The following is a 26,627-nucleotide window of genomic DNA, read 5'->3' as shown; positions in this document are numbered from 1 at the left end:
TCTTGTGCCAAGATGAGGCCACCCTCAGGGTCCAGGATCAGTCCCTATATTCTATCCGAGTATCCCCCCCCCCTCCACCCGCCAACCCGTTTGCGCTGCAAGGACCTCCGGCCACCGGCGGCGATGTGCAGACCTCTGCATCTCCCATTCGGGCGGCGATAATTATGGGCTGATCCCGAGATTGTGTAAATCGAGGCCGGTTGCATTGAGAAAGGACCGGGCCTGAGCTCTGCCGGACGGCTGGAGCAGTGGTGTAGTGCCATTTAATACTTACTTTAATAATATGACGAAGTATTGCATGGTTGCGCTCACTAATTATCATAAAATATAATTATCAAGCAGGTAAAGTAACGTTTTTGCTTAGAAGCCATAGGGTTGCTAGTGAGAAAATTTTACTTTTCTTTCAGCGAGTTCACTGTCAATGCATCGGATGACAGTATTGATGGCCCGCTGGGGAAATTTACAAACGAATTCGAATATTGAAAGGACTGGATAGAGAGGTCGTGGAGAGCTATACTATCTGGTTATCAGATTATTATTATACAACTTAAATATACAATCGGTAGGCTTGTTCCCCAGCTTGGGATTCTAAATTGGAGAATGGTGCTTTATTCACAAAATTGTCACAGTCCACAGTGACTGTGCACGGATCCCAGCAAATGAACCCGCCACTGCAGCCCCATAGTGCACTCTGTACTGATTGCAAAGCTACGAAATTGCATGTGAATAGCCTCCCCTCCCCCAACTCCACTCTTTCTGCCTCACCAGCAGATTGGGGCATCTCACATCTCGCTGCCTCCGCCAGGACATTAAACTGTGAACAACTGTGGTCAGGGACTGATCTCTGGGGTACTCCAAACGCTACCTCCTTCCAGTCTGAAAACGACCCACTCATCCAGACACACACTACCGGCAGTTTATCATCTCCAACGAAAAAGCCTAATCACCTACTCCTGAGGTACAATACCATTGCTGACTCTGAGTTTACCACCGTCAAATGCCGGGATGGACATAATAATCAGAAAGTCTCTCGTCGCAGCCGCGTAAATAAAATGTGATCTCAGTACAATGTAGACTAGAGAGGCCACTCAGTCTATCTGGTCCCTGCCCAGTTTTCTGTTCCATATCAGTATTTTAAAACTTATCTCTCACTCTCCCTGTTGCAACTTGTCACCACTCTGTGGGAGAAGAGATTTCCCTTGAATTTCTTAGAATCTGAGAAATCTGCAGCAAATTACAGACCCTTCGGCCCACAATGTTGTTCTGACCATGTAACCTACTCTAGAAAATGCCTAGAATTACCCTACCACAGAACCCTCTATTTTCCTAAGCTCCATGTACCTCTCTAAGATTCTCTTAAAAGACTCTATTGTACCCGTCTCTACCACCATCGCTGGCAGTGCAGTCCACTGACTTTTCACACGATCAATGCCTCTCATCATCTGATACACCTGCATGAATTTCCCCAGGCTAATTAACACGATGAGCTCGCTGAGTATTTCCCCAGGGCTCTGGACTAAGATGGTTAAACTCCTTTTTCCCTGCTCTTTTCAAATTTTGTGTCATTTCCACTAATTTCAGAGGACTGTGCCTCAGACAACCGGGTTGTTGCAATGCGCCTCTAAAGCCTGACAGCAGAATGGCGAGTGAATCTTCGATGGAGCAGAGTCAGAAACCAAAGAGTTTCCAGCTCCAATCAGGGCTCTGGGGTTCCGGAAAGAGACGGGTTCTGGAGGTTACGAGCAGGAGGAGGGAGAGGAACCAGACTAGCAAGATGTGGCTATGAATGAAAGATGAGAAACATTTGGAAACTGGTCAATTGAAAAACAAAATGGTTAATTTCTACAAAACATTGCAGGTAATCAGCAAATGTGGAGAGGAATAAATGGGCAGCATTTATTCCGAGCCCCTTCAGCATGTCCAGACTGTGTACTCCTCTGCTTAGTTGCTGCCTGAACTGCAGTGCTCCTTCAGCATTTTGTGTGCGTGCGACTTTGTATTTCCAGCAACTGCAGAATCACTTTTGTTTCAGATCTGCATTTGTAAGAGGATTGCACTTTGGCATTAGATACACAAAATGCCTGTTGATATTTAGTGTATCGTTTATGGGAGCCGCTTTCTGCATTAAGAAAGCTGCTGAGTTTTCTACACACAAAAAAAACCTGTGATATGGACATGGAACCTGTGCTTGCAGAAATGTTTAATAGCACCATGGTTACCCATAAAGCCGCGCGAATAAAATTCCGCTGTCGTTTGAAGCAGCGATCAAATACGCAGGCGCAGGGTTGCTGCCGTCTCCGATAACTACGCATGCGTGCAGTATACAAAAATGTCGGGCGGAGCGGCAAGTTAAGGGCTTTTCTGACTCTAATTGAGTGACAATTGCTGTGAGAACTGTGGCCCGTAAACTCGGCACAGGCAGGTCTTTTTCCTCTCTCTCAGCCCCACGATCCGTACACGGGCCCCGGGGAGCTTCCGGCTAATCAGGGAACGGGAGCAGATAGATCTTACAGACAGAGCTGAGCTCTAGCTAACTGAATGCAAGGATTAGAAACTCGGAAAAAGAGAACAAAATCTTTCTATCAGCTGTTAAGAAAATCACCTTTGCTCTATCTCCAACCGCAGCAGGAGAAAATCTGCAGCTGCTTTAAATCCAAGCAACAGACACAAAATGCCGGCGGGACTCAGCATTAGTACTCTTTCCCATAGATGCTGCCCGGCCTGCTGAGTTCCTCCAGCATTTATTGTGTGTTGCTTGCTCCGCCTGCTCTTGCTCTGGACTTTTCTACCCGTGAGAACATGTTCTGCCAATTCTCTCTGGGCACATAACGATATCAAACACCTTTGCCCTGGGCAACAAGTAGCTTTCACATCACAAATGTGGCAGACTCCAGTGAGACAGACTGCTGCCCTTCCCTTCATATTCATTGGCATTGTCGTCACTGAGTACATCACCGTCCGTCACTTGAGGGAGGTTTCAGGGGAAATATTTATGTACAATACAGAAACTGGTGTTACCTGTGTGCATTGTGGTGATGCAAAAGTTGCTGGAGAATTTGCAAGTAGGAAGAAGAGTGATATTTGGAAGTCCAACTTTTTGAAGCACCATTCAGGAAGAAAATTGCATACAGTGATATGCAAAAGTTTGGGCAGCCTGCATGGTCAGTATTTAGTAACAACCCCTTTGGCAAGTATCACAGCTTCTAAAGGCTTTCTGCAGCCAGCTAAGAGTCCTTCAATTCTTGTTTGGGGATTTTTGCCCATTCTTCCTTGCAAAAGGCTTCTAGTTCTATGAGATTCTTGGGCCGTCTTGCATGCACTGCTCTTTTGCGGTCTATCCAGAGATTTTCGTTGATGTTTAGGTCGGGGGACTGTGATGGCCATGGCAAGACCTTCAGCTTCCGCTTCCTGAGGGAGTCCATTGTGGATTTTGAGGTCTGTTTATGATCATTATCCTGTTGTAGAAGCCATCCTCTTTTCATCTTCAGCTTTTTTACAGATGGTGTGATGTTTGCTTCAAGAACTTGCTGGTATTGAATTGAATTAATTTTTCCCTCTACCAGTGAAGCGTTCCCCGTGCCACTGGCTGCAACACAAACCCAAAGCATGGTCGACCCATCCCCATGGTTAACAGTTAGAGGGGTGTTCTTTTCATGATATTCTGCACCTTTTTTTTCTCCAAACATACCTCTGCTCATTGTGGCCAAAAAGTTCTTTTTTTATATTCATCAGTCCACAGGACTTGTTTCCAAAATGCATAAGGCTTGTTTACACAAAATGCTGGTGGAACGCAGCAGGCCAGCCAGCATCTATAGGGAAAAGCACTGTCGATGTTTCAGGCCGACACCCTTCATCGTTTCGCTTGTTTAGATGTTCTTTTGCAAACTTCTGACGCTGAATTTTGTGGCAAGGGCACAGGAAAGGTTTTCTTCTGATGACTCTTCCATGAAGGTCATATTTGTACAGGTGTCCCTGCACAATAGAACAGAGCACCACCACTTCAGAGTCTGCTGAATATTACTGAAGGTCTTTTGCAGTCAAACAGGGGTTTTGATTTCCCTTTCTAGCAATCCTACAAGCAGTTCTCGCAGAAGGATTTCTCGGTCTTCTGGACCTCAACTTGACCTCCACTGCACCTGTTAACTGCCATTACTTAACGACATCATGAACTGAGGTAATGGCTACCTGAAAATGCTTTGCTATCTTCTTATAGTCTTCTCCTGCATCATGTATTTTAATTTTCAGAGTGCTAGGCAGGGGCTTAGAGGAGTCCGTGGCTGCTGATTGTTGGGACAAGTTTTGTGGAGTCAGGGTATTTATAAAGCTTTGAAATTTGCAACACCTGGCTTTTTCTGATGAAGATTGTGAACAATCCATAGCCCTAACAAGCTAATTAAGGTCTGAGACCTCGGTAAAAATTATCTGACAGCTCAAATCTCTTGGGGTTCCCAAACTTTTGCATGGTGCTCTTTTCCTTTTTTTCCACTCTGAAATTGTAAAAACAAAAATAATACACTAAGCTTGCTTAATATGTTGAAAAGAATGTTTCATCTTTAACTTTATGACTTTTGGAGATCAGTTCATCTTCCACTCAGTTAACTAGTCAGAATAACAGAAATTTTGACCGGGGTGCCCAAACTTTTGCCTACCAATGTATATATGGTGTGCAAAAGCACTGGCGAGAAAATCCTTCAGTACTGCTACAGGCCTGTTGCATTGGCTGTGTGAGAGTGAGGATGAAGTCAGTGAAACCCAGAGGAGATCAAAGTGCTTGTTGACAGTGACTTGCTTGCTGTAGAAATGAATATCTCTCTATATAAAATTCAGGGTGCACGTGTTGTTGTCACTGGGCAAAAATTTGCACAGCACAAGGTTTTTGTGAACACTGGTGATTACAAATTGGAGGAGATACTGGTGGGAAGGTGGGGAGACCTCCAGTGTCCCTGATACCCTCACCTACAAGATGTGCATCCAGCTACAGCTTGTAACCCTGCACATTAAGAAGCTGGAACTTGAAATGGATGAATTCTGGATCAGCCGGGAGTGGGAGGGGCTGATAGAAATGACAGAAAGAGAGGTGTGCCTCATCGAGGTGCAGGACACAGGAAACTGATTGAGAGTCAGAAAGGGGAATGAGGTTAAACAGCCATCGTAGAATACTCCTGTGGCCATTCCCCACAACAACAGGTGGACCACTTTCGAAACTGTTGGGGGAGGGATTATCTGGCAGAGGTAAGTCAAAGGTGTGATAGGGGATTCGATAGTTAGGGGAACAGAACTAGAAGGGGACTAATCTCCTAGTAGTAAAGCTTGCAAGTGCTAGTGGGGTATTTAAAGTTGCAGGCAGGGAGGGAGCCAGAATGACAGAACAGATAATGGAGGGGGTGAATCGAATTGAATTGACTTTAATACTTATATCCTTCATATACATGAGCTGTAGAAATATTTACATTATGTCTCTGTCTAAATGTGCAATGTGCAATTTATAGTAATTTATAATTAACAGTATGTACAACAGGACAGTCAACATAACAGAGAAATACATTTGTATCTGCATGAATTAATAAGTCTGATGACTTGGTGGAAGAAGCTGTCCCAGAGCCTGTTGGTCCTGGCTTTTATACTGTGGTACCATTTCCCAGATGGTAGCAGCTGGAGCAGTTGGTGGTTGGGCTGACTGGGATCCCCAATGACCCTTCAGGTCCTCTTTACAGCCCTGAATAGTGGGAAGTTCACATCTACAGATGTGCTGGGCTGTCCGCACCACTCTTTGCAGAGTTGTGCAATTGAGGGAAGTACAGTCCCCATACCAGGCAGTGACACTGCCAGACACAATGCTCTCAGTTGTGACCCTGTAAAAGTTCTTAGGATTTAGGTCCCCAATTCAAACTTTTCAATGTTCTGAGGTGAAAGAAGCACTGTTGTGTTTTTTTCACCACACAACCAGTATGGATGGACCATGTATTATGATATTGTAGCCATTGCTGGGACTTGGTTCCAGCCAACAGTCTGAGGGATATGGAGGAACAAATCTTTCTCCAGTGATCACAGACCATGCCAAGAAACAAAGCTTGATATATTAAGTGATTTTAATTTTCCATCTATTGACTGAGACTCCCATACCATAAAAAGACTGTTGGGGTAGAGTTTGTCAAATGTGCCCTTAATCGGGATGTAGAATTCCCAATGTAGAAGTTGCATGTGCAATTACTTGTGCAATAAGCTATTAGGAAATGATCCGGGGCTGTTGACAGAAATTAGTGATCATAATGCCTTGAAATTCAAAGTAAATATGGAAAAAGCGAGGTCTGGACCACAGGTTGAGATTCTAAATTGGAGAGAGGTCAATTTTGATGGCGTCAGAAAAGATCTGCCAAGTGTGGATTGGGACAAGCTGTTTTCTGGCAAATTATGATAATTTTCTAATTTATAATTTTACTAATTCGATAATTTATGATAAATACCATAATTAGTTGGTGAGTGGGAGTTCTTCAGAAGTGAAATTTTGATGATGTAGAGTTTGTAGGTGCCTGCAAAAGTAAAAGTTGAAAGATAACTGGTGCAGGGAACCTTGGTTTTCAAGAGATATCGAGGCCCTGGGTATTTTGTTCCTCTCAATGCTTCAGACTGTTGGGTGCTGCAATATCATAATTCCACACCGTGAGCTCATCCGACAATTTTTTCAGTTGTCTTCTCTTGGTTTCTAAAAGCTTCCCAATAGTTTCTGCTCTTTTGTTTGCCCTCTCTTTGGCTTTTATATTGGCTTTGGCTTCTCATTTCAGCCACGGTTGTGTCCTCCTGCCTTTCCAATGCTTCCAGTTCTTTGGGATATATCTACCATGCACCTCCTGAGTTGCTCCCAGAAACTCCAGCCATTGCTGCTCCGTCGTCACTCCTACCAGATTCCCCTTCCAGTCAGGTTTGGCCAGCTTCTCTGTCACAGAAACATGGAGAAGCTCAGAACAGAAACATGCCCTCTCTGTACGATCAGAATGGTAATCTATACGGGAGACAAAATAGATGGGGGAGGCTTTAAATAGTAGTTTAGCATCTGTATTTGCTCAGGAGATGGACACAGGTGAGGCAAGGCAGCATCAACTTCATGGATCCTGTACAGATTACAGAGGTGGATGGGTTTGCTGTCTTGAGGCAAATTAGTGTGGATCAATCCCCAGGGCCTGACAAGTTGTTCACAGGGACCCTGCGGAAGACAAGTGCAGAAGTTATCGGGGCCCAAGCACAAATATTTAAATCATCCTTAGCGACAGGTGAGGTACTGGAGGATTGGAGGACAGACAATGTTGTTCCACTGTTTGAGAGGGGCTCTAAGGAGAAACGAGAAAATGTTACATTTGTGAGCTTGAGATCAGTAGTGGGAAATTTATGAGAACATGTGCAGGAACCGGATTTATAAGTATTTGGATAGGTGTGCACTGATTAAGGATAGACAGCATGGCTTTGTGAATGGTAGGTCATGTCTAACCAGTCTTATAGAGTCTCTCGAGGAAGTTATCAGGAAAGTGAAGACAAGGCAGTGGATGTTGTCTACATGGACGTTAGCAAGGCACTTGACAAAGTCTCAGATGGGAGTTTAGTCAAGAAGGTTCAGTCATTCAGCATTCAAGATGAGACAGTAAATCGGATGAGACACTGTCTTTGGGAGAAGCCAGAGTGTGATAGCAGTTGGTTGCCTCTCTGACCGGAGGCCTGTGACTAGTAGTGAGCCACAGGGATCAGTGCTGGATCTGTTGTTGTTTGTCATCTGTATCAGTAATCTGGATAATAAGATGGTTAGGGATCAGCAAATTTTTGGATGAAACCGAGTCTGGGGATTCAGCGGACTGTGAGAAGACTATCATGGCTTGCAGTGCGAACTGGACCAGGTGGAAATATGGCTTGCGAAATGGAAAATGGAATTCAATGCAGACAAGTGCGAGCTGTTGCATGTTGGTAGGACCTACCAGGGTGGGTCTTACACAGTGACTGATCGGACATGGAGGAGTGTTGTTGAGGAATGGGATCTGGGAATACAGGTCTATATTTCACTAAAACTGGTGACACAGTTCGATAGGGACGGAAAGAAGGATTTTGGCACATAGTCCTTCATAAACCGAAGTACTGAATGGTATGTTATGTTGACTTTGTACAAGACATTGGTGAGGCCTAATTTGGAGTATTGAGTGCAGTTTTAGTCAGCAACCTACAGTAAAGATGTCAAGACTTTGAAAGAGTTCAGAGAAAGTTCACAAGGATGTTGTCAGGTCTGGAGGACTTGGGTTATAAGGAGAGATTGAAAAGGCCAGGACATTATTCCTTGAAATGTAGAAGATTGAGGGGAGATTTGATGGAGTTATACGACAATTTAGAGGTTTATGGATAGGGTAAAAGCAAGCTGGCTTTTACCACTGAGATGGGGTGAGACTACAACCAGAGGCCATGGGTTAAGGGTGAAAGGTGAAATGTTAAGGGCCACATGAGGGGAAAATTCTGCCGGGTGAGTTTCCAAAGAGATCACCAGCTCGTAACCCAGCACGGATGGAAAGCGTGCAGGGGAGCCGGCTGGATTCGAACTCAGGACCTTTCGTCCCGAAGTCTGGCACTGATGCCACTATGCCACCAGCCAGGTCAGGAGATATTTTTTATGGCATTGAAACGTGGCATTTTAAATTAACATTACATAAAGGAAAACCCCAGCTGCACATCAACAAAGGCTATTTGTGTGAGAGGGTTTAGTTACCGTGGGGCCAGACACCCTTTCAGCTCAGTGGGAAGAGGGACTAATTCAAATGGACAGAGTCAAACAGAGCCAAGTCACAGATTGGAGATGGCATAAGTGCCCCATTCTTATAGACCATCAGAGAGTTTGAGGGTCGTTCCAGATACCAGTACTGTGCCCAGTTAGGTGATTTTGCTCTCCAACTTTTGTTGAACTTCACTGTAACAGTGTGATGTCGGATCACACCTTGTCAACTCAAGTGATCTCAAATGTTGTCCTTCACCCACTGATGGATTTTTAAATCTTTTTACAGATTAATATCGCCAAGGAATTTGTCTATGGGAATTGAAACACAACACACCAGTTGTGCTGTCTCTGACTAGATATTTAAGGAGCAAGGGATTCAATCAGCCATCCTTCCTGTTCAGACTGTGCGGAGGGATTCACTCGGTCATCTGACCAACTGGCACGTCCGTCATTTTACACAGGGGAGAGGCCGTTCATCTGCTCAGACTGTGGGAAGGGATTCAGTCGGTCATCCCACCTGTGGGCACACCAGTCAGTTCACACTGGGCAGAGGCTGGTCATCTGCTGAATTTGTGGGGAAGGATTCACTCGGTTATCTGATCTAATGGCTCACCAGCGAGTTCTCACTGAGGAGCGACCGTTCACCTGCTCGGACTGTGGGAAGGGATTCACTCGGTCATTTCACCTACTGAGACACCAGTCAGTTCACAATCAGGAGAGGCAATTCACCTGCTCAGACTGTGGGAAGAGATTCACTCAGTCATCTCACCTCCTGGCACACCAACGTGTTCACACAGGAGAGAGGCCATTCACCTGCTCAGACTGTGTGAAGGGATTCACTCGATCATCTCACCTACTGGTTCACCAACGTGTTCACACTAGAGAGAGGCCATTCACCTGCCCAGACTGTGGGAAGGGATTCAGTCAGTTATCTGTACTGAAGGTACATCAGCGAGTTCACACTGGAGAGAGGCCATTCAACTGCTCAGACTGTGGGAAGGGATTTACTCAATCATTTCACCTACTGAGACACCAGTCAGTTCACACTGGGAAGAAGCTATTCACCTGCTCGGATTGTGGGAAGAGATTTACTCAGTTATACAACCTACAGAGTCACCAGCGAGTTCACACTGGGGAGAAGCCATTCACCTGCTCAGACTGTGGGAAAAGATTCACTTCGTCATCTCAACTGAAGGTACATCAGCGAGTTCATACTGGGGAGAGGCCGTTCACCTGCTCAGACTGTGGGAAGGGATTCACTCGGTCATTTGAACTGAAGGTACATTGGCGAGTTCACACTGGGGTGTGGCTGTTCACCTGCTCAGACTGTGAGAAGGGATTCACTCAGTCATCCCACCTGTGGGCACACCAGTCAGTTCACACTGGGCAGAGGCCATTCACCTGCTCAGACTGTGGCAAGGGATTCAGTAGTTCATCCACCCTACAGAGACATCTGCGAGTTCACACTGGGGAGAAGCCATTCACCTGCTCGAAGTGTGGGAAGGGATTCACACAATTATCTGATCTACAAAATCACCAGCGAGTTCACACTGGGGAGAGGCCGTTCACCTGCTCAGAATGTGGCAAAGGATTCACTCAGTCATCTAATCTACTGAGACACCAGCGAGTTCACAATGGGTAGAGGCCATTCACCTGCTCAGTCTTTGGGAAGAGATTCTCTCGGCCACCTCCACCAAATGTGCATCATTGTCAAGTCAAACTTGAGTTTCAGGAAGGTATTAAGGAAGAGCAAGACTGCACTGGCAGAGAGGACGGAACCTACTGCCTGAGGGCGGTTTCTGCCCAGAACATTTGGGCGGACCCCGCAGCGTCACAGTGGCAGTCCAAGAGCAGCATAACATCGGCAGCCAGGAGTAGCGTCACAACCCGCGGTAAGATGCCGAACTTTAAATAATTGTTGAGACTGTTTCAGGGAAAGGAGCACTGCTGTCACTGCGTTTGGGTTAACTCCGCCATCGGGTCATCGCACGCAGGCACTTCTTGAAAACGATGCGAGGCTTAAGAAGAGCTTCTGAACCTTCGAGAGAGTTCACCCAGTTTGGAACCATAACGGTCCAGTAGGGAAACGGAGGTGCAGGTCCAAAATCGTCTCCGAAGTCCAACAGGCAGCCAGTTTTTCACCTAATCCTAATGTTACTACCACTGCCTTATGACTATCCTTGACTAGACTAATGACTGACTTACCGCTGATTATTTATGACTACTGACTAATAATTACCAACTGCCACACTTGCGAAAATAAAAATAAAAAAGGAAAAAGAAAGGAAAAGGTCATTGAGTGGAATCCGGTTAAAACCTTCGGGTAGGCGTATTCAGTCCCTTTCAAGTGGGGAAGCTGCACATGGGAGCAAGAACTCCGACTTGACAGTGAAAAACTGGTTGACAGTGAAAATACTGCTTGACAGCACTGTTTGACCAGGAAACAGAAATCTGGGAGCTTTGAACTGGACCAGCAAGAGCAATAACCTGGAGTCCTGAAAAAGGAAGGAAATCAAGTTCAGATAAAACAACATCAAAGCATCACTAAAAAGTTGTACTCTCACCTGTGAACAGCCAGCAGATGGAATCAAACATGGCTGATCAAACTATTGGGAAATCAGTTGAGCAGCTCAAGCTAGAGAGAATGACATCAAAAAGATTGTTTTCTTGTTTGGCCAGCAGCATTACCAGGACCTATGAAGACATGTCTGAAGAGGAGCTCAGAGTGAGTTTCAATAAACTCACAATAGAAGCCGAGAAAGTCATGGAAGCCAATGATGATGCGGAGGCCGGACTCACCGCAGAACGGGAGGCAGTGCTGAACACATAGAAAGTAGCTGTGTTAACTGAACAGCAAAAAGCCGACCTGGCAAAGACGGCAAATGAGTGTGAGTTGAAACTGAAGGAAATCAGAAGGTTGATCCGGGAGACTCTTTGGACCAACTTTGGAAATGTTGAGTTGCTCACAGTACTACAAGCAGCAGAGGATGAATGTGAAGACGTCACTGCTGTACAACCCGATGGCCACCAGGAGGCGTATGGCTTCATGCTTAACCACCTGCAATGACTGGTAAAGACAGCGAAGGAGGTGGGAACGATGGAACCGGCCAGGGGATCGGAAGCACCTTCAGAGTCGCCTAAAGGGGCTCGAACTCCACGTCCCCAAGCTGGTTTCCAAGAAGGCCCACTTCATACAGGCAAGGAGAAAGGAGGATGCTGAAAGACTAACACTGACGGCATTGGGCTTTTCCTCCAATTTTCCCACGCCAGCCATCAGACTGAAACCGACGGCCCTTCCCAAGTTTACTGGCAGCAGACGTGATTTTCACAGGTGGAGAAAGGACTGGGAAGCACTCCAGAGGCAGCGAGAGCTGACCGGTTCAAGAGAGGTGAAAAAGGTTCAACTGCTGGACAGTCTTGACGACAAAGTCAGAAGAGACCTTCGCCTCAAAACTTATAAAACTGCAGATGTCATCTTCTGTGTTCTAGAAAACCGCTATGGAAATGGAGTGTGGAAATCGGAAGTGGGATAGTATTGGCGCAGCATGCGAGCCAAAATGCGGGGGTTGTGGCTGCGGAAACTGCCAGCTGGGCGGTAAAGGAATGACTCTTGCTGAAGAGAGGGAACTTGTATACAAATTCATATTCAAAAAAAAATCAAAGCAATAGTGATAAGGGAGAAAGAAAGGCATGAATATTGACTTCTCTAACTTCCGTTAATGCCCCTCCTCCCCTTCTTACCCCATCCCTGACATGCTTAGTTGCCCATCACTCCACTTGTTCTCCATCTCCCTCTGGTGCTCCCCTCCACCTTTCTTTCTCCCTAGGCCTCCTGTCCCATGATCCTTTCCCTTCTCCAGCTCTGTATCACTTTTGCCAATCACCTTTCCAGCTTTCAGCTTCACTCCACCCGCTCCGGTCCTCTCCTATCATTTCGCATTTCCCCCTCCCCCACCTACTTTCAAATCTCTTAGTATCTTTCCTTTCTGTTAGTTCTGACGAATGGTCTCGGCCAGAGACGTTGACAGTGCTCCTCCCAAAAGATGCTGCCTGGCCTGCTGTGTTCCACCAGCATTGTGTGTGTGTTTGAATTTCCAGCATCTGCAGATTTCCTCGTGTTTGCACAATATACGAAGGATACTTCACATTATGGATCATATATACAAAAAAATAAAATCAAAGCAATAGTGATAAGCGTGGACGCTGAAAAGGCATTTGATTCGGTTAATTAGAATTTTCTTTACAGAGTTTTACATAGATTTGGTTTCCATAACAATTATTAAAACTATACAGGCACTATATGACAACCCTACCGCTGGATTAAAATCAATGGATATTTAATCAAATAGTCTTACCCTAGAAAGGGGCACAAGACAGGGTTTTGCATGGTCAGCACTACTCTTCGCATTATATCTGGAGCCATTAGCTCAATACATGAGACAAAGTGGGGAATTACTAGTAAAGGGGCAGAGCATAAATTGGCTTGTTACGTGGATGACATTTTGATCTATCTAGGGCAACCAACATACTCTTTACCTGATTGATGCAATCCTTTGAACAATATGGTCAATTATCAGGATACATTATCAACATAGATAAAACCCAATTACTTTCATATTACTACAGCCCAGCAAGAGAAATTGAAAGTAGATAACCCCGGGCATGGCAAACAGAGTCTTTCAAATATTTGGGCATCATTATGCTAAAAGATTAGGCAACATTATCAGAATGTAATTATCAGCCTTTATATAAAAAGAACATTAAGGAATATATAGCAAGATGGAACCTGATTCCTTTCTTTTAGTTTCAGTTCAAGGAGTGAGTCTATTATAATGAATACACTGCCCAGACTGTTCTAGCTCTTTCAGCCCCTACCAATAGAGATTAATCAAAATCAATTCAATGAATGGAACAAGATGTTATCAAGGTATATTTGGCAAGGTAAAAGGCCTAGAGTTCATCTCAAAACTTTGCAATTAGCAAAGGAAAAGGGTGAATGTGGCCTCTTCGAGGTTATTATTTTGCAGCACAGTTGAGAGCTGTGATGTGCTGGAGCAACCCATCGTATGACGCACAAAGGAAAAACATTGAGGAGCGGGTACTTCCCATCCCCATACAAGCAGTTTTGGCTGATAATAACTTGCAAAGGTACATAAATACTATTGATAATCCATGGGTGAAATTGACTCTTAATATGGAAAACTATTATAAAAGAATATAATCTCAAGGGAGATACTGCAATTCTTCAATGGTGTGCATATAACTCAGATTTTACACCAAATAAATTGGATGCTAGATTTAAGGACTGGACAGCTAAAGGAATAACAGTTCTTTGCAACATAATGAAAGAAGGAATACTGTGACAGTATGTAAATAGGATGCTTAAAATTGTATCCAAGGCAAGCACATGCATGATAGAGCTATTTAGAAAAGCATATAATTCAGATAACGGTAGTAGAATTATTACAAGCATGTATAAGAGTTTGTCAAATCTTAAAACATATTTGACTTCAAACATTAAAACAAAATGGGAGAAGGAAGGAGGGATAATTATATCTGAGGAAGAATGGACAATAATATGGAGGTATCAATGGAAGTGTACCAGTTCTCAGAAATGGAGGGAGTTCGGATGGAAAAACTTGATAAGATATTTCATTACACCCTCCCAGAAATCCCATTATGATAGTAACATCACTGTTTGCTGGAGAAACTGTGGACATTGAAATGCAAATCATTATTATATTTCTTGTGACTGCCCTGTTATCAAAAGCTATTGGAGGGGGATACACAATGCCCTACATGGCATCGTTAGATATGAAATACCCTTGGGGAGTAAGACCATATATTTTGGATGTATACCTCAATGGTTGAAAAAAGATAAATATTTAATGAATATATTGTTGGCAGCTGGTAAAAAGACTGTTACTAGGAAATGGTTATCACAGGAGAGCCCAACTTTAAATGCATGGATGGAAATTACAATGGACAAGATGGAGAAGATAATCATAATCTGGAACAAATTGATTCATACTGGGAAAAATGGTTTAACTACATAATCCCTCTAGGCCTGCTTTTATTCTCACAAATCAATGAATATGTTATAAAAAAAGATCACTCCCTACTTGTACATAGTTTTTTTTTCCTTTTGCTTGTTTTTTCTTTCACACTTATAGAAGTGTATACCTCAGATAAATTCTATGTGGGGATTTGTGGCATATATGATTATATGATATATATTTACAATGTCTGAAATACATCTTCTGGAAATTTTTGTTTTATGATGAACTTCAATAAAAAAAACGAAAAAACAGTCAGATAATACTTTTAAGTATATATTTTCATCAAAAATGAACAGGATTCAGCACTCCATGTGTGTATTTGCAATCGTGATAAGAAATACAGACCAGAACACGTACATGAGAGGCCAACTCAGAACAATCAATCATCACTCCGGAAGAAAACTTTAACCAGTGGAATGAGTATGACCCTCCATGGGAGACATCCCAATGATCTGAGTAGACTAGGTGGTGACAAGGAAGCCTTGAGCACCTGACTGAGAGTTGGAGACCTCTCCCCCTAAAAAACAAAGGAGTTCCTTGCAGAAATACAGGACAAGTTGTTTGACAAAAGGGGGGAAACATCAAAAATACATGAAATATTAACAAATGAGGAAGTTAGTGCAGAAAATGCCAGAGAAATCAGACACAATCCAACACATTCCAGGATCCTGCAGCAGATTTACTCAATCTGATTACTTACAAAGTTACAAAGAAATGGCAAATATCATTCACTAAAATCTTGCTTTAAAATACAAACTCATGAATGCCCTCCATCACTTCATAAAGGTACAATAAATTCAAGCCCAATACAGTTTTAGTGTCAAAATCTTGCAAATTAGATGATAATCAATACATTATTTCAGATAGGACAATCCATAAGAACCATCCAGATATAATATTACAGGATAAACAAACAGGAACAACTCCCCCAACAGATAAAACCATTCCCAACACACACATGTTCCTCAACCAGTGGAGCACCGCACCCCAGGTATTGTTTGTGTCATCAGTCAGACAACCAAATTATTTTCTCTGTCAATCAGCTTACAAATGTTGCTACTCTGTCATTCATTGCCTCATTCTGCTGCTGATCCCCTTCTCATCATATGTTCTTACGTCAAATATCATCCAGACCCCCAAACTCTGCCCTGTGCAGACTCGCCTCTGGTTTCCGACCCTGCTTCATTGAGCATTCAACTAATCGTTTCCCATTCTGCTTTCAGTTTTTAGAGAACAGTGGTGTTCTCTAACAACACTTTAGAAGCAGGGAAAGTGACCCATAATGTGGAAATGAGATGTGATTAAGGAGTTTAACTGAAGAACATCTCAGACAGAACTGCAGTCAGCTCGACTTCTTCAGTCAGTAGAAAATTCAAGGGAAACCTTTTCACCCACAGAGTGGTGACTGTTAGGAACCCATCACCACAGGGAGAGTGAGAGGGGGAAAACCGGAGGAATTACAAGGACTGTTGTGGACAGAATCACTGGGTCCAGCTGGCCCGAGTTGACTCTCTACTGTACACTAGGTGTGTTGTAAATTCACCAAGACAGAGTTTAACATAGAACTGATTTATTTGTCTTAGACCCAGAATATTAAACTCCCGTCCCATTAAAGGTGAATGTGCTGCAGAAAAAACTCCTCCCATGCCCAGTGACCAGGGTGCAGGACTGGGTGTGGTGAGCAGCAGCAATAATTGCAGAGTTCAGCACCGACAGTCAGTCTCGAACTTGCATTCAGCAACAGTGATGGACAAATATCCAGCATGCAGCCTATTGAAACTTTCTCCCCAGTGTGAAACTGGTAGTCTGTCACAAGTATAACAATGTTTAGGTTATGACTAGAGGTGACAGTGCGAGGCTATCCAATGAGAGAAATGTTCTTTCTTGTGAGTTTGGAAGAGAGATTTTGTGCTCTTTTGCTGGGGAGAGATGAGAAGACGTGAATGGAGAGACTGGACCCTTTTTCTTTTTTTTTTGTTTTCTTTACTAACCCTGGGGTCAAAGTAAGAATTATAAAGCTCAATCATTTAATCACATATTGTGTACTGTTTTGTATTTCAGGGTACTGATTTACTACAGGGGACACGGCACACAGCATCCACCAAAACGAGATTTCTTTAGTTTGGCCGGGCTGCGGGTCTATCACCCCCCATATTAAGCTGAGGGCCAAAGCGAGAGTTACATGTGGTTAGATTAAAGAACACTGGGGCTGTCTACAAGACGGGTCAGAGCCGTCTCTATTTCCTGAGGTCCTTTAACATCTGCCGGACGATGCTGAGGATGTTCTATGAGTCTGTGGTGCCCAGTGCTATCGTGTTTGCTGTTGTGTGCTGGGGCAGCAGGCTGAGGGTAGCAGACACCAACTGAAACAACAAACTCATTCGTAAGGCCAGTGATGTTGTGGGGGTGGAACTGGACTCTCTGACGGTGGTGTCTGAAAAGGGGATGTTGTCCAAGTTGCATGCCATCTTGGACAATGTCTCCCATCCACTCCATAAAGTACTGGTTAGGCATAGGAGTACACTCAGCCAGAGACTCATTCCACTGAGATGTAAACCTGAGCGTCATAGGAAGTCATTCCTGCCTGTGGCCATCAAACTTTACAACTCCTCCCTCAGAGTTTCAGACACCCTGAGCCAATAGGCTGGTCTTGGACTGGTTTCCACTTAACCCTGGACATTGATAGAGCTTGTTTCTTATTATTGATTATTATTCCTACACTTCTATGTTTATTTTTGTTAACCTGCTTTATATGTGTATTTGTATTATTGATACTGTTTTGCTTATTTTACTAATAAACGCCTTTAGCTAAAATGATAGATTTCCCTTATCTGATCTGGTTGTGTGAGAAACCAGAAAGACAGGCAGCAGAAATGGATGTTGACGAGTTTCTGTTAAGTCCAGACTTCGTGGCATTAAAGATGGCTAAAAAGTCTGAGTTTTGGGAAATGGTGGAGTCCTTGGAATTCAAGGAGGTTAAGAAAGGGATGATGATGGCAGAGATGCAACGTAAGATAGCTGAACATTATGTCACGATGCAGATATTCAAGGCAGAGTTGTTAGAACACTTTCCTGTAGGGAAAAAGTGGCCGTGAACCAGAAGTGGCCTAGAGATAAGTGGGTGGTGTTGTTACAAAGTGTACTTAAAAGGAAGGCTCAACGTGCATATGCAGTGTTGTCTATGGAGGCTGCAGAGGATTATGAGGAAGCAAAACTGGCTATCCTTCAGGCCTATGAGCTGGCACCTGAAGCCTATAGACAAGAGTTCAGGGACTTAAGGAAGCAGTGGAATCAGATGTTCACAGAGGTTACATACGACAAGTGTGTGTACTTTGACCGTTGGTGCGCTGCAGAAGGGGTTGAGGAGGATTTCTACTGCCTACGAAAGATGATCCTGATTGAAGAATTAAAAGATTGTGTTCCGGATAATGTCCGGAGATACCTGAATGAGAAGAAGAATAAGTCCATATCAGAATCTGCCAAGCTAGCAGATGAATACGCCTTAACCCATCAAATGAAATTTTCCCCAAATAAGTGCTACCACAGGAGTAGTAGGGGTGGTAGAGAAAGCCTAACGGCTAAGTCTGAGACTAAGCCGGGGTCTACCGGAAAAGACAAGGAGGAAAAGCCGTCTGGCAGGTCTCCTAGCGGTGTGTGTTATAACAGTGGGAAATCTGGCCACATAGCATCTAAGTGCTTTGCTCCAAAGAAGGAGACGGGGAAAGGAAAGGTGACCGCGCCGACGGGCTGTGTTAAGCCGGTTGAAATGCCGTTAAAAGAGGAGCTAAACCGAGTTCAGGAGGGATGTGAGAAATCCCTTTCAACCGGGTTGGTACCTGTGAGGGAGGGGTCACCCCCAGTGCCAGTAAGAATCTAGAGAGACACTGGGGCTTTTTAGTCCTTAATCCTAAGCAGAGCATTGGAATTCAATAGTGAGGCAGATACTGGTGACGTGCACGTGATAGAAGGGGTTGGAAAAGGAACTGAGGCCGTACCGTTACATAAAGTATTTCTGAAGAGTGACCTGGTATCTGGACCAGTCACGACAGGGGTACGGGCTGCACTCCCGATACCCCATGTAGATGTCTTACTCGGGAATGACCTGGCCGGGGGGGATGTGTTCTCTGCAGTTCAGCTCACGAGTAAGCCTGCCAGGACTGAGCCCCCGCCCATAGTTCCTGAATTTAATCCCGCAGGTGCAGTCACCAGAAGAATGTCGAGGAAAGCTGTTAAGACAACCCCTGATTTAGCCGAGTCCAACCTTGATTTAGCTGAGACGTTTTTACCAGCCCCGTACCAGGAGAGGTTGGAGGATGGTAAAACGGAGAATAGTGGGGCTAAAGAAAGTAAGGGAGACAAAGCAGAGTCAGTGTTGTCAAGGAACAGAATCTTGAAATTGGCCCATAAGATACCCCTGGGTGGACATTTTGGAGTGAGCAAGGAATTTATGGAGGCACAGAGCCAAGATGAGGAACAGATGTGGCAGTTAGAAGGTCCAGGGTTGGACACGGATGATGTTTCTGGATTGACAGAGCTGGTTGTAGTTGAAGAATTTAAGTGTGTTCTCAATAATGCAAAGGCTTTCCGAGATGAAAAGGATGCCGCTACCTTGAGGGAGTCCGCTGGGTTAGCAGACGAGGTTGTTTTAACCTGCAAGGTTGAGTTTACTCCAGATGGGTGTTGCCCAGAGAGTAACTGGGAGGATAAGGGGAACTTGGAATTTGAAACTGGGACTGGTATTGAAAGCCTAGAAGAGGCAGTTGTCCCATTGGCCTGTGTTCAGGTTACTGAACCTTGTGTGGAGACTCAGGAAAGGTCTGAAATGTCTGATTTGGTTAAAAAGGAATGCAATCCTTTTGGGTCAAATGGACTTGGTTCCATGAAGAAAGGGTTAACCTTGGCACCAGTAGAGAGTGAGGATTCTCAGTCACGTGTATTAAAAGTCAGTGATGAGATAAAAGCTGGTGAGATGGATGTTATTGAAGATACTGAGGGAAAAAGTGTTACTCGACTTTTGAATAAAGTAAATGTAAATTCGGGTTTGGTTCCAGGACTGTTGTGCAAAGGGAAGAGACCGTTAACTAAACAATGGTTTGTTAACAAGATGTTTGTTTTGAAATTTAAGGATAAACAACTTGGTGATGTTGCTCAAGTATGTGATTTGGAGAGGCAGAACTTAAAGTGTTGTTTTGGCCCAGAGAGACCATCTGCTAGTGTCATCAAGGAAACTAATCAAATTAAATATCCTGAAGATAAAATTAATGACCTGCTTAAAATTAATGAGTGGGTGTGGAAGTTCAGAAAATGGGCTTAGTTTATTTGGTGATCAGCTTTGTTTTTCTGGACGAAGCTTGTGAAAGTTAAAGATGATATCATAGCAGGTTGACTGAAAGTGAGGTTTAGCAGTAAACCAGAGATTACTATTTGCACAAACTTCTGTAATGTACTACATTATAATCACACATGTATTGGTTCACTCTTTATGATATACACCTAAGCTAAGAATTAACTCCACTGTAGAAAAAGAATTACTGTCACTTACCCTGGCATTACAGCAATTTGAGGTCGACATTTGTCCAGCGTAGAAACCAGTGATAGTCTATACTGATCACAACCCCTTGGTATTTTTGACAAACATGAAGAATAAAAATACATGGTTATTTAGTTGGAGTCTGTTGTTACAAGAATTTGATATTAAAATACAAAATGTAAAGGGAAATGACAATGTAATTGCTGATTGTTTATCCAGGTGTTAATTTGAAAGTATACCTGTGTTATCCTTGTAGTTAAAGACCACTTCTGTATTAGATTAGACTCTGTAATGTGCTTTACTAGTGAATTTTCAACCCGGTGAAGATTCTTTGAAGGGTGGGGGTGTTATGTGTGCTGAACAGACCTGATGGAAATGGGGTCCAGAGCTGACCCTTCCCCCCCCCCTTTGAGGACTATGCAGCTAATGAGAGCGAGAGAGAGATGAAGAACAGAGCTAGAGATATCTGCTACAGATAAGAGAGAGACGACTGATTTAGGTATTATGGCTGCTTCACTGATGGACAGGTAAACGAAACCTTTTGCTGCAGGGACACTTCTTTGCTCGTTAACATTCCTGAAGAGACAGCAGGAGTGGCCTAGCTTGATGGACATAGACATATTGAGTTGATGGATGGCTGATACCCCGTCAGTGGGGATAAAAGACGGGTCTGGGGAGACACTCTTCAAACACACCAGTGGACACTGACCGAGTGTTGTGCACCCACAGGGTGGGGGCTTAGAGGACCGAATCAGAAGATCGGTCACAAAGGCTCACAGTGTGACGGCAGGGCTGGTGGGGACTTGTGTGTGTGTCCAGTCATGCCAGGGTGATGAGTCCACCACTGAAGAACAGTCTAGCTGAGAACGGAGGGGTCATAACCGAATGACCACAATGGTACAACGGAATAAGAAGACAACAGAAGGTTTGCTTGCTGCAGCTGCCCAATCTCTTGGTCGCTTTCTGCCCCCCTCTCTCTCTCTCCAATTGCAGCACAGCAACAGCTACCTCAGCATGGACGAACTGAACTGAACTTTATATTCTCTTATGACTATTCATATACCCCTAGATATTGATAGAGCTTGTTTATTATTGCTAACCTGTTTTATATGTATATTTGCATTATTGATACTCTTTGGTTTATTTTACTAATAAACACCTTTAGTTAAAGAACCACCAGACACCAACATATCCTTCCATTTCTGCTGGTCTGTTAACCCAGTTACTGGGTACGTAACAGCATACTTGACTTAGTATTATTTAATTATTTATGGTTTCATATTGCTATATTTCCTGTTCTTGGTTGGTGCGACTGTCACGAAACCCAATTTCCCTCAGGAATAATAAAGTATGTCTGTGTCTGATTACTGAGTTAATTGCTTACCACATTCACAGCAGGTGAACGGACACTCCCCGGTAAGAACTCAATGATGCCTACTTGGTTGATTTGGCTGAGAAAATCTTTTCCCGAAGTCTGAGCAGGTGATCAGCCTCTACCCAGTGTGAATTCGCTGATGTACCTTCAGCTTAGATGACCGAGTGAATCCCTTCCCACAGTCTGAGCAGGTGAATGGCCGCTCCCCGGTGTGGACTCGTTGGTGTGCCAGTAGGTCGGATGACCGAGTGAATCCCTTCCCACAGTCTGAGCAGGTGAGTGGCCTCTCTACAGTGTGAACTCTCTGATGTACCTTCAGTTGAGATGATTCAGTGAATCCCTTCCCACAGTCTGAGCAGGTGAACAGCCACTCACCAGTGTGAACTGACTGGTGTCTCAGTAACTGAGATGACCGGGTGAATCCCTTCCCACAGACTGAGCAAGTGTACAGCCTCTCCCCAGTGTGAACTGACTGGTGTACCTTCAGCTGGGATGAGCAAATGAATCCCTTCCCACAGTCCGAGCAGATGAACGGCCTCTCTCCAGTGTGAACTCTCTGATGTACCTTCATTTGGGATGACCAAGTGAATCTCTTCCCACATTCTGAGCAGGTGAACGGCCTCTCCCCAGTGTGAACTCGCTGATGCACCTTCAGTTGGGATGAGCAGGTGAATCCCTTCCCACAGTCTGAACAGGTGAACGGCCTCTCCCCGGTGTGAATTTGCTGGTGTGCCATTAGGTTAGATGACCGAGTGAATCCCTTCCCACAGTCTGAGCAAGTGAATGGCCTCTCCCCGGTGTGAACTCGCTGATGTACCTTCAGTTGGGATGACCGAGTGAATCTCTTCCCACAGTTCAAGCAGGAGAACGGCCGCTCCCCAGTGTGAACTCGTCGGTGTGCCATTAGGGCGGACGACTGAGTGAATCCCTTCCCACAGTCTGAGCAGGTGAATGGCCTTTCGCCAGTGTGAACTGACTGGTGTGTGAGTAGGTCGGATGACTGAGTGAATCCCTTCCCACATTCTGAGCAAGTGAATGGTCTCTCTCCAGTGTGAACTCTCTGATGTGCCTTCAGTTGGGATGACTGAGTGAATCTCTTCCCACAGTCTGAGCAGGTGAATGGCCGCTCTCTGGTGTGAACTCGCTGGTGAGCCATTAGGTTAGATGACAAAATGAATCTTTCCCCACAAATTCAGCAGATGAAGAGCTTCTGCCCAGTGTGATCTGACTAGTGTGTCCACAGGTGGGAAGACGACTGAATCCTTTCTCACAAACAGAACAGGTGAATGGCCTTGTCCCGGTGTGAACTTGCTGATGTACCTTCAATTGAAATGACCGAGTAAATCCCTCGCCACAGTCTGAGCAGGAAGGATAATCGAGTGAATCCCTTGCTCCACTTCTTAAATATCAAAAGAGACAGCAAAACATGTGTGTTGTGTTAGACATTCCCATAGACAAATTCCTTGTCATTTTTAACCTGTGAAAAGATTTACAAAATCCATCAATTGGTGCAGAACAACATTTCAGCTGAGATCACTTGAGTTGTCAAGGTGTGTTCTGACATCACACTGTTACAGTGAAGTTTAACCCAATTTGGAGAGAGAAATCACCTTCTAACTGGGCACAGTGCTGGTATCTGGAATGACCATTAAACTCTCTGACGCTCTTCCTGTCTTTATAAGAATGGGTCATCTCTGCCATCTCCAATCTGTGACCTGGCTCAGTTTGACTCTCTCGATTGGTATTATTCCCTGTTCCCACTGAGCTGCATGGGTTCCTCCCCCACAGTAACTGAAACACTCTCACACAAATAGCCGGCAGTGCATTCCACGCACCCACCACTCTCTGTGTAAAAAAACTTACCCCTGACATCCCCTCGGTATATATTTCCAAGCACCTTAAAACTATGTCCCCTCGTGTTAGTGATTTCAGCCCTGGGAATAAACCTGTGGATATCCACATGATCAATACCCCTCATCAGCTTATACACCTAAAAATGCTCTAAACATAAACAATTAAATTATACATTGCTTTGAGTATTTGTCAGAAGTATACAACATTATGAGGGTAAAGATAGGGTAAATGGAAGGAGGATTTTCCACTGAGGTTGGGTACAATGATAACCAGAAGTCATAGGTAAGTGGAGAAGGTGAAAATTTAATGGGAACATTTGGAAAAGCTCTTTACTGAAATGGTTGTGAGAGGGTGGAATGAGATGTCAGCACAAGTGGTAAATATGAGCTCGGTTTCACCATTTAAAAGAAGTTTGGATGGGAGTGTGGATGGTAGGGGTATGGAGGGCGATGGTCCTGGTGCAGGTAGTTGCACAGCTTAAATGTTTTTTTCAGCATTGACTAGATGGGCCAAATAGCCTATTTCTGTACTGAACTTCTCCATGTTTCTATGTCAGAGAAGCTGGCCAAACTTGTTTGGAAGGGAAAAGGTAGGAGTGACAACGGAGCAGCAATGGCTGGAGTTTCTGGGAGCATTTTGGAAGCTGAGTCATCGATGCATCCCAAAGAAGTGGAAGCATTGGAAAGGCAGGAGGACACAACCGTGGCTGAAATGAGAAGCCAAAGACAACATAAAAGCCAAAGAGAGGGGAAAACAAAAGAGCAAACATTATTTGGAAGCTTTTAGAACCTAACAGAAGACAACTAAAAAAAAGTCAGATGAGCGCAGGAAGTGGAATTATGATATTGTAGTCATTAATGAGTCTTGGCAGCACCCAACAGTCCGAGGCATTTAGAGGAACAAAATATCCGGGGCCTCAATATTTCCTGAAAATCAAGGTTCCCTGCACTGGTTACGTTTCAACTTTTATGTTTTTAGGCACATACAAACTCTACACTCTCAAAATTTCACTTCTCAATGCCTCCCACTTACCAAGTACTCCTTTGCCAGGAAACAGACTGTCCCAAGCCACACTTGTCAGATCCTTCCTGTTACCATCAAAATTGACTTTTCTCCAATTTAGAATATCAACCCGTGGTCCAGACCTCTCTTTCTCTATCTTTATTTTGAATTTCATGGCATTATGATCACTAATTTCTGTCACAAGCCCTGATCATTTCCTAACAGCTTATTGCACACTTCTACGTCAGGAATTTTACATACTGATTAAGGGCACATTTGAGAAACTCTACCCCATCTACCCCTTTTACACTATTCGAGTCCCAATCAATACAGGTAGTCCCTGAGTTACAAATGTCCGACTTACAGGCAACTTGTACTTACGAACAGAGGAAGGAGAATGCAGTCCGCCATTTTAAGTCATTGCCTCTACTGTGTTGAGTGTTTAACTTTGTATTGGGCTTAAATTTTTCTTAGTAAGATTTACCCTGACCCCACAAACCCCTCCCACCATTCCTGTCTTGGGGTCCGAGTCCATAGGACACTCAAAGCTGCGACGCAGGTTGACTCTCTGTTTAAGGCGATGTATATTGCATTGATCTTTATTAATCGTGGGAATGCGTTTAGAAGCAAGAGGTAATGTTGCAGCCATACAGGACCCTGGTCACACACAACTGTGCTCAATTCTGGTCGCCTTACTACAGGAAGAATGTGGAAACCTTCGAAAGAGTGCAGAGGAGGTTTACAAGGATGTTGCCTGGATTGGGGAGCATGCCTTATGAGAATAGGTGGAGTGAACGCGGCCATTTCTACTTGGAGAGACGGAGGATAAGAGGTGACCTGATAGAGATCCCTCTGATCATCGACACTGTGTAGGGTTTTGCATTTTACAGCGTACTGTCTCTCCACATTCGACCTACTGAGCTGCCAAGATGATCATCACTAATCAAATCTCACTGAGATTTCTCAGGTCCTGTTGAATCTATTGCCAAGTGCACAAGTACGGGAAGGTACAGGTACAGAGAAACACTGACTTGTAGCAGCATCACTGGCAAGTACATTCAGATAACACAGAGAACAGCAAATATACAATTCTCTGTCAGTAACAAGATAGAAACATGTTTTACTTCATCCTGCTAACAGGACCAGAACAACAGGGGCTGAGCGGCGGCTCATCTCAGACGGTTCGGTGTGAAGGTCTCACAACCCGGACCGACCCCGGCAGATTCTGTGAAGGAAGCGAGGCGAGGCCGCCAGTTCGGGAAAGTTCATCCCCTCCCCCTTCAGGTTGCACCGATCACCTTGTGTTTCTCTCTCCCTCCCCACCCCCACCTTTTATTCTCCAGTCCTGCCGAAGGGTTTCGGCTGCTAATGCCGACTGTATTCTTCCCCTAGATGCTGCCCGGCCTGCTGAGTTCCTCCAGCATTTGTGCGCTTTGCTCCCATTCCCAACATCTGCAGGCTTTATCTTGCTTGAGTTCTGGAACGTTAACTCACTACCCACCGTCAGACTTCCCCGCTCGGAACCGGCTTCAATACTCACCGAAGGAAAATTGTTGGTGTTGCCCCACAGAGAATAATCCGCCTCCGGCTCCCCGTCCAAAGGGGCGAGAACCCCCTCCCAATCCCGAACACACCGCCAACCAACTTTCACAAAGAACGTAAAAACAACACTGCCTTTCCCGGGACTGTGAGCATGCGCATTGTGCTCATTGCGTCACGGGCGTTGGGCGGAGCATCGGAATCAAACCCGCAGATGCTACCGATCTCCGGTGAAACAGGATCACGTGACTCGGTGACTGTTTCTTCCCCCTTCACATATTGCCCTACCCACCGCCGCATTTCCCAAAATATTTCATTATTTCCCTATATTATTTCCATCAGACAAGTATTTAGTTTTTCCCTCCATATCTTCCCCGATCCCTTTTCAGCCACCCCCAGGTCATAGAGTTCTCAGAGTTATAATTTCGATTCCCATCCCGTCCCGACACACAATTCAGAAGCACCCCGGAAATGTGCGGGTTTCATTTAAATCAGTCTATGTTCATAAACACTTATTTCTATTTA

General features: G+C 44.5%; 2 protein-coding genes across 12 annotated transcripts; one reads left to right on the top strand and one right to left on the bottom strand.

The window, feature by feature from the left end:
- Window positions 1–1,808: 1,808 nt before the first annotated feature.
- On the top strand, window positions 1,809–15,053 carry LOC132388755 (gastrula zinc finger protein XlCGF8.2DB-like). 2 transcript variants are annotated; one of them, XM_059961165.1, is made up of 2 exons: window positions 1,809–1,858; window positions 9,030–15,053. In XM_059961165.1, the coding sequence occupies exon 2, from the start codon at window positions 9,348–9,350 to the stop codon at window positions 10,383–10,385; it is 1,038 nt and encodes a 345-aa protein (XP_059817148.1). In that variant the 5' UTR covers window positions 1,809–1,858; window positions 9,030–9,347; the 3' UTR covers window positions 10,386–15,053. The 2 variants fall into 2 exon arrangements, with proteins under 2 accessions (XP_059817148.1, XP_059817147.1); XM_059961164.1 differs by lacking the exon at window positions 1,809–1,858 and adding an exon at window positions 4,045–4,174.
- LOC132388754 (zinc finger protein 239-like) lies at window positions 4,503–26,247 on the bottom strand. 10 transcript variants are annotated; one of them, XM_059961154.1, is made up of 4 exons: window positions 26,104–26,247; window positions 21,717–23,184; window positions 20,345–20,419; window positions 4,505–7,201 (listed from the first exon to the last, which is right to left on the bottom strand). In XM_059961154.1, the coding sequence occupies exon 2, from the start codon at window positions 22,861–22,863 to the stop codon at window positions 21,826–21,828; it is 1,038 nt and encodes a 345-aa protein (XP_059817137.1). In that variant the 5' UTR covers window positions 22,864–23,184; window positions 26,104–26,247; the 3' UTR covers window positions 4,505–7,201; window positions 20,345–20,419; window positions 21,717–21,825. The 10 variants fall into 10 exon arrangements, 9 of the variants coding, with proteins under 9 accessions (XP_059817137.1, XP_059817141.1, XP_059817140.1 ...); XM_059961158.1 differs by having other exon boundaries at window positions 4,505–6,934; XM_059961161.1 differs by lacking the exon at window positions 4,505–7,201 and adding an exon at window positions 15,171–15,319.
- Window positions 26,248–26,627: the final 380 nt, after the last annotated feature.

The sequence above is a fragment of the Hypanus sabinus genome, unplaced genomic scaffold (assembly GCF_030144855.1).
Source record: "Hypanus sabinus isolate sHypSab1 unplaced genomic scaffold, sHypSab1.hap1 scaffold_400, whole genome shotgun sequence".
Classification (NCBI taxonomy): Eukaryota; Metazoa; Chordata; class Chondrichthyes; order Myliobatiformes; family Dasyatidae; genus Hypanus; species Hypanus sabinus.
The sequence above is the reverse complement of the archived record's forward strand: the minus strand, read 5'-3'. Positions and strand labels throughout refer to the sequence as shown.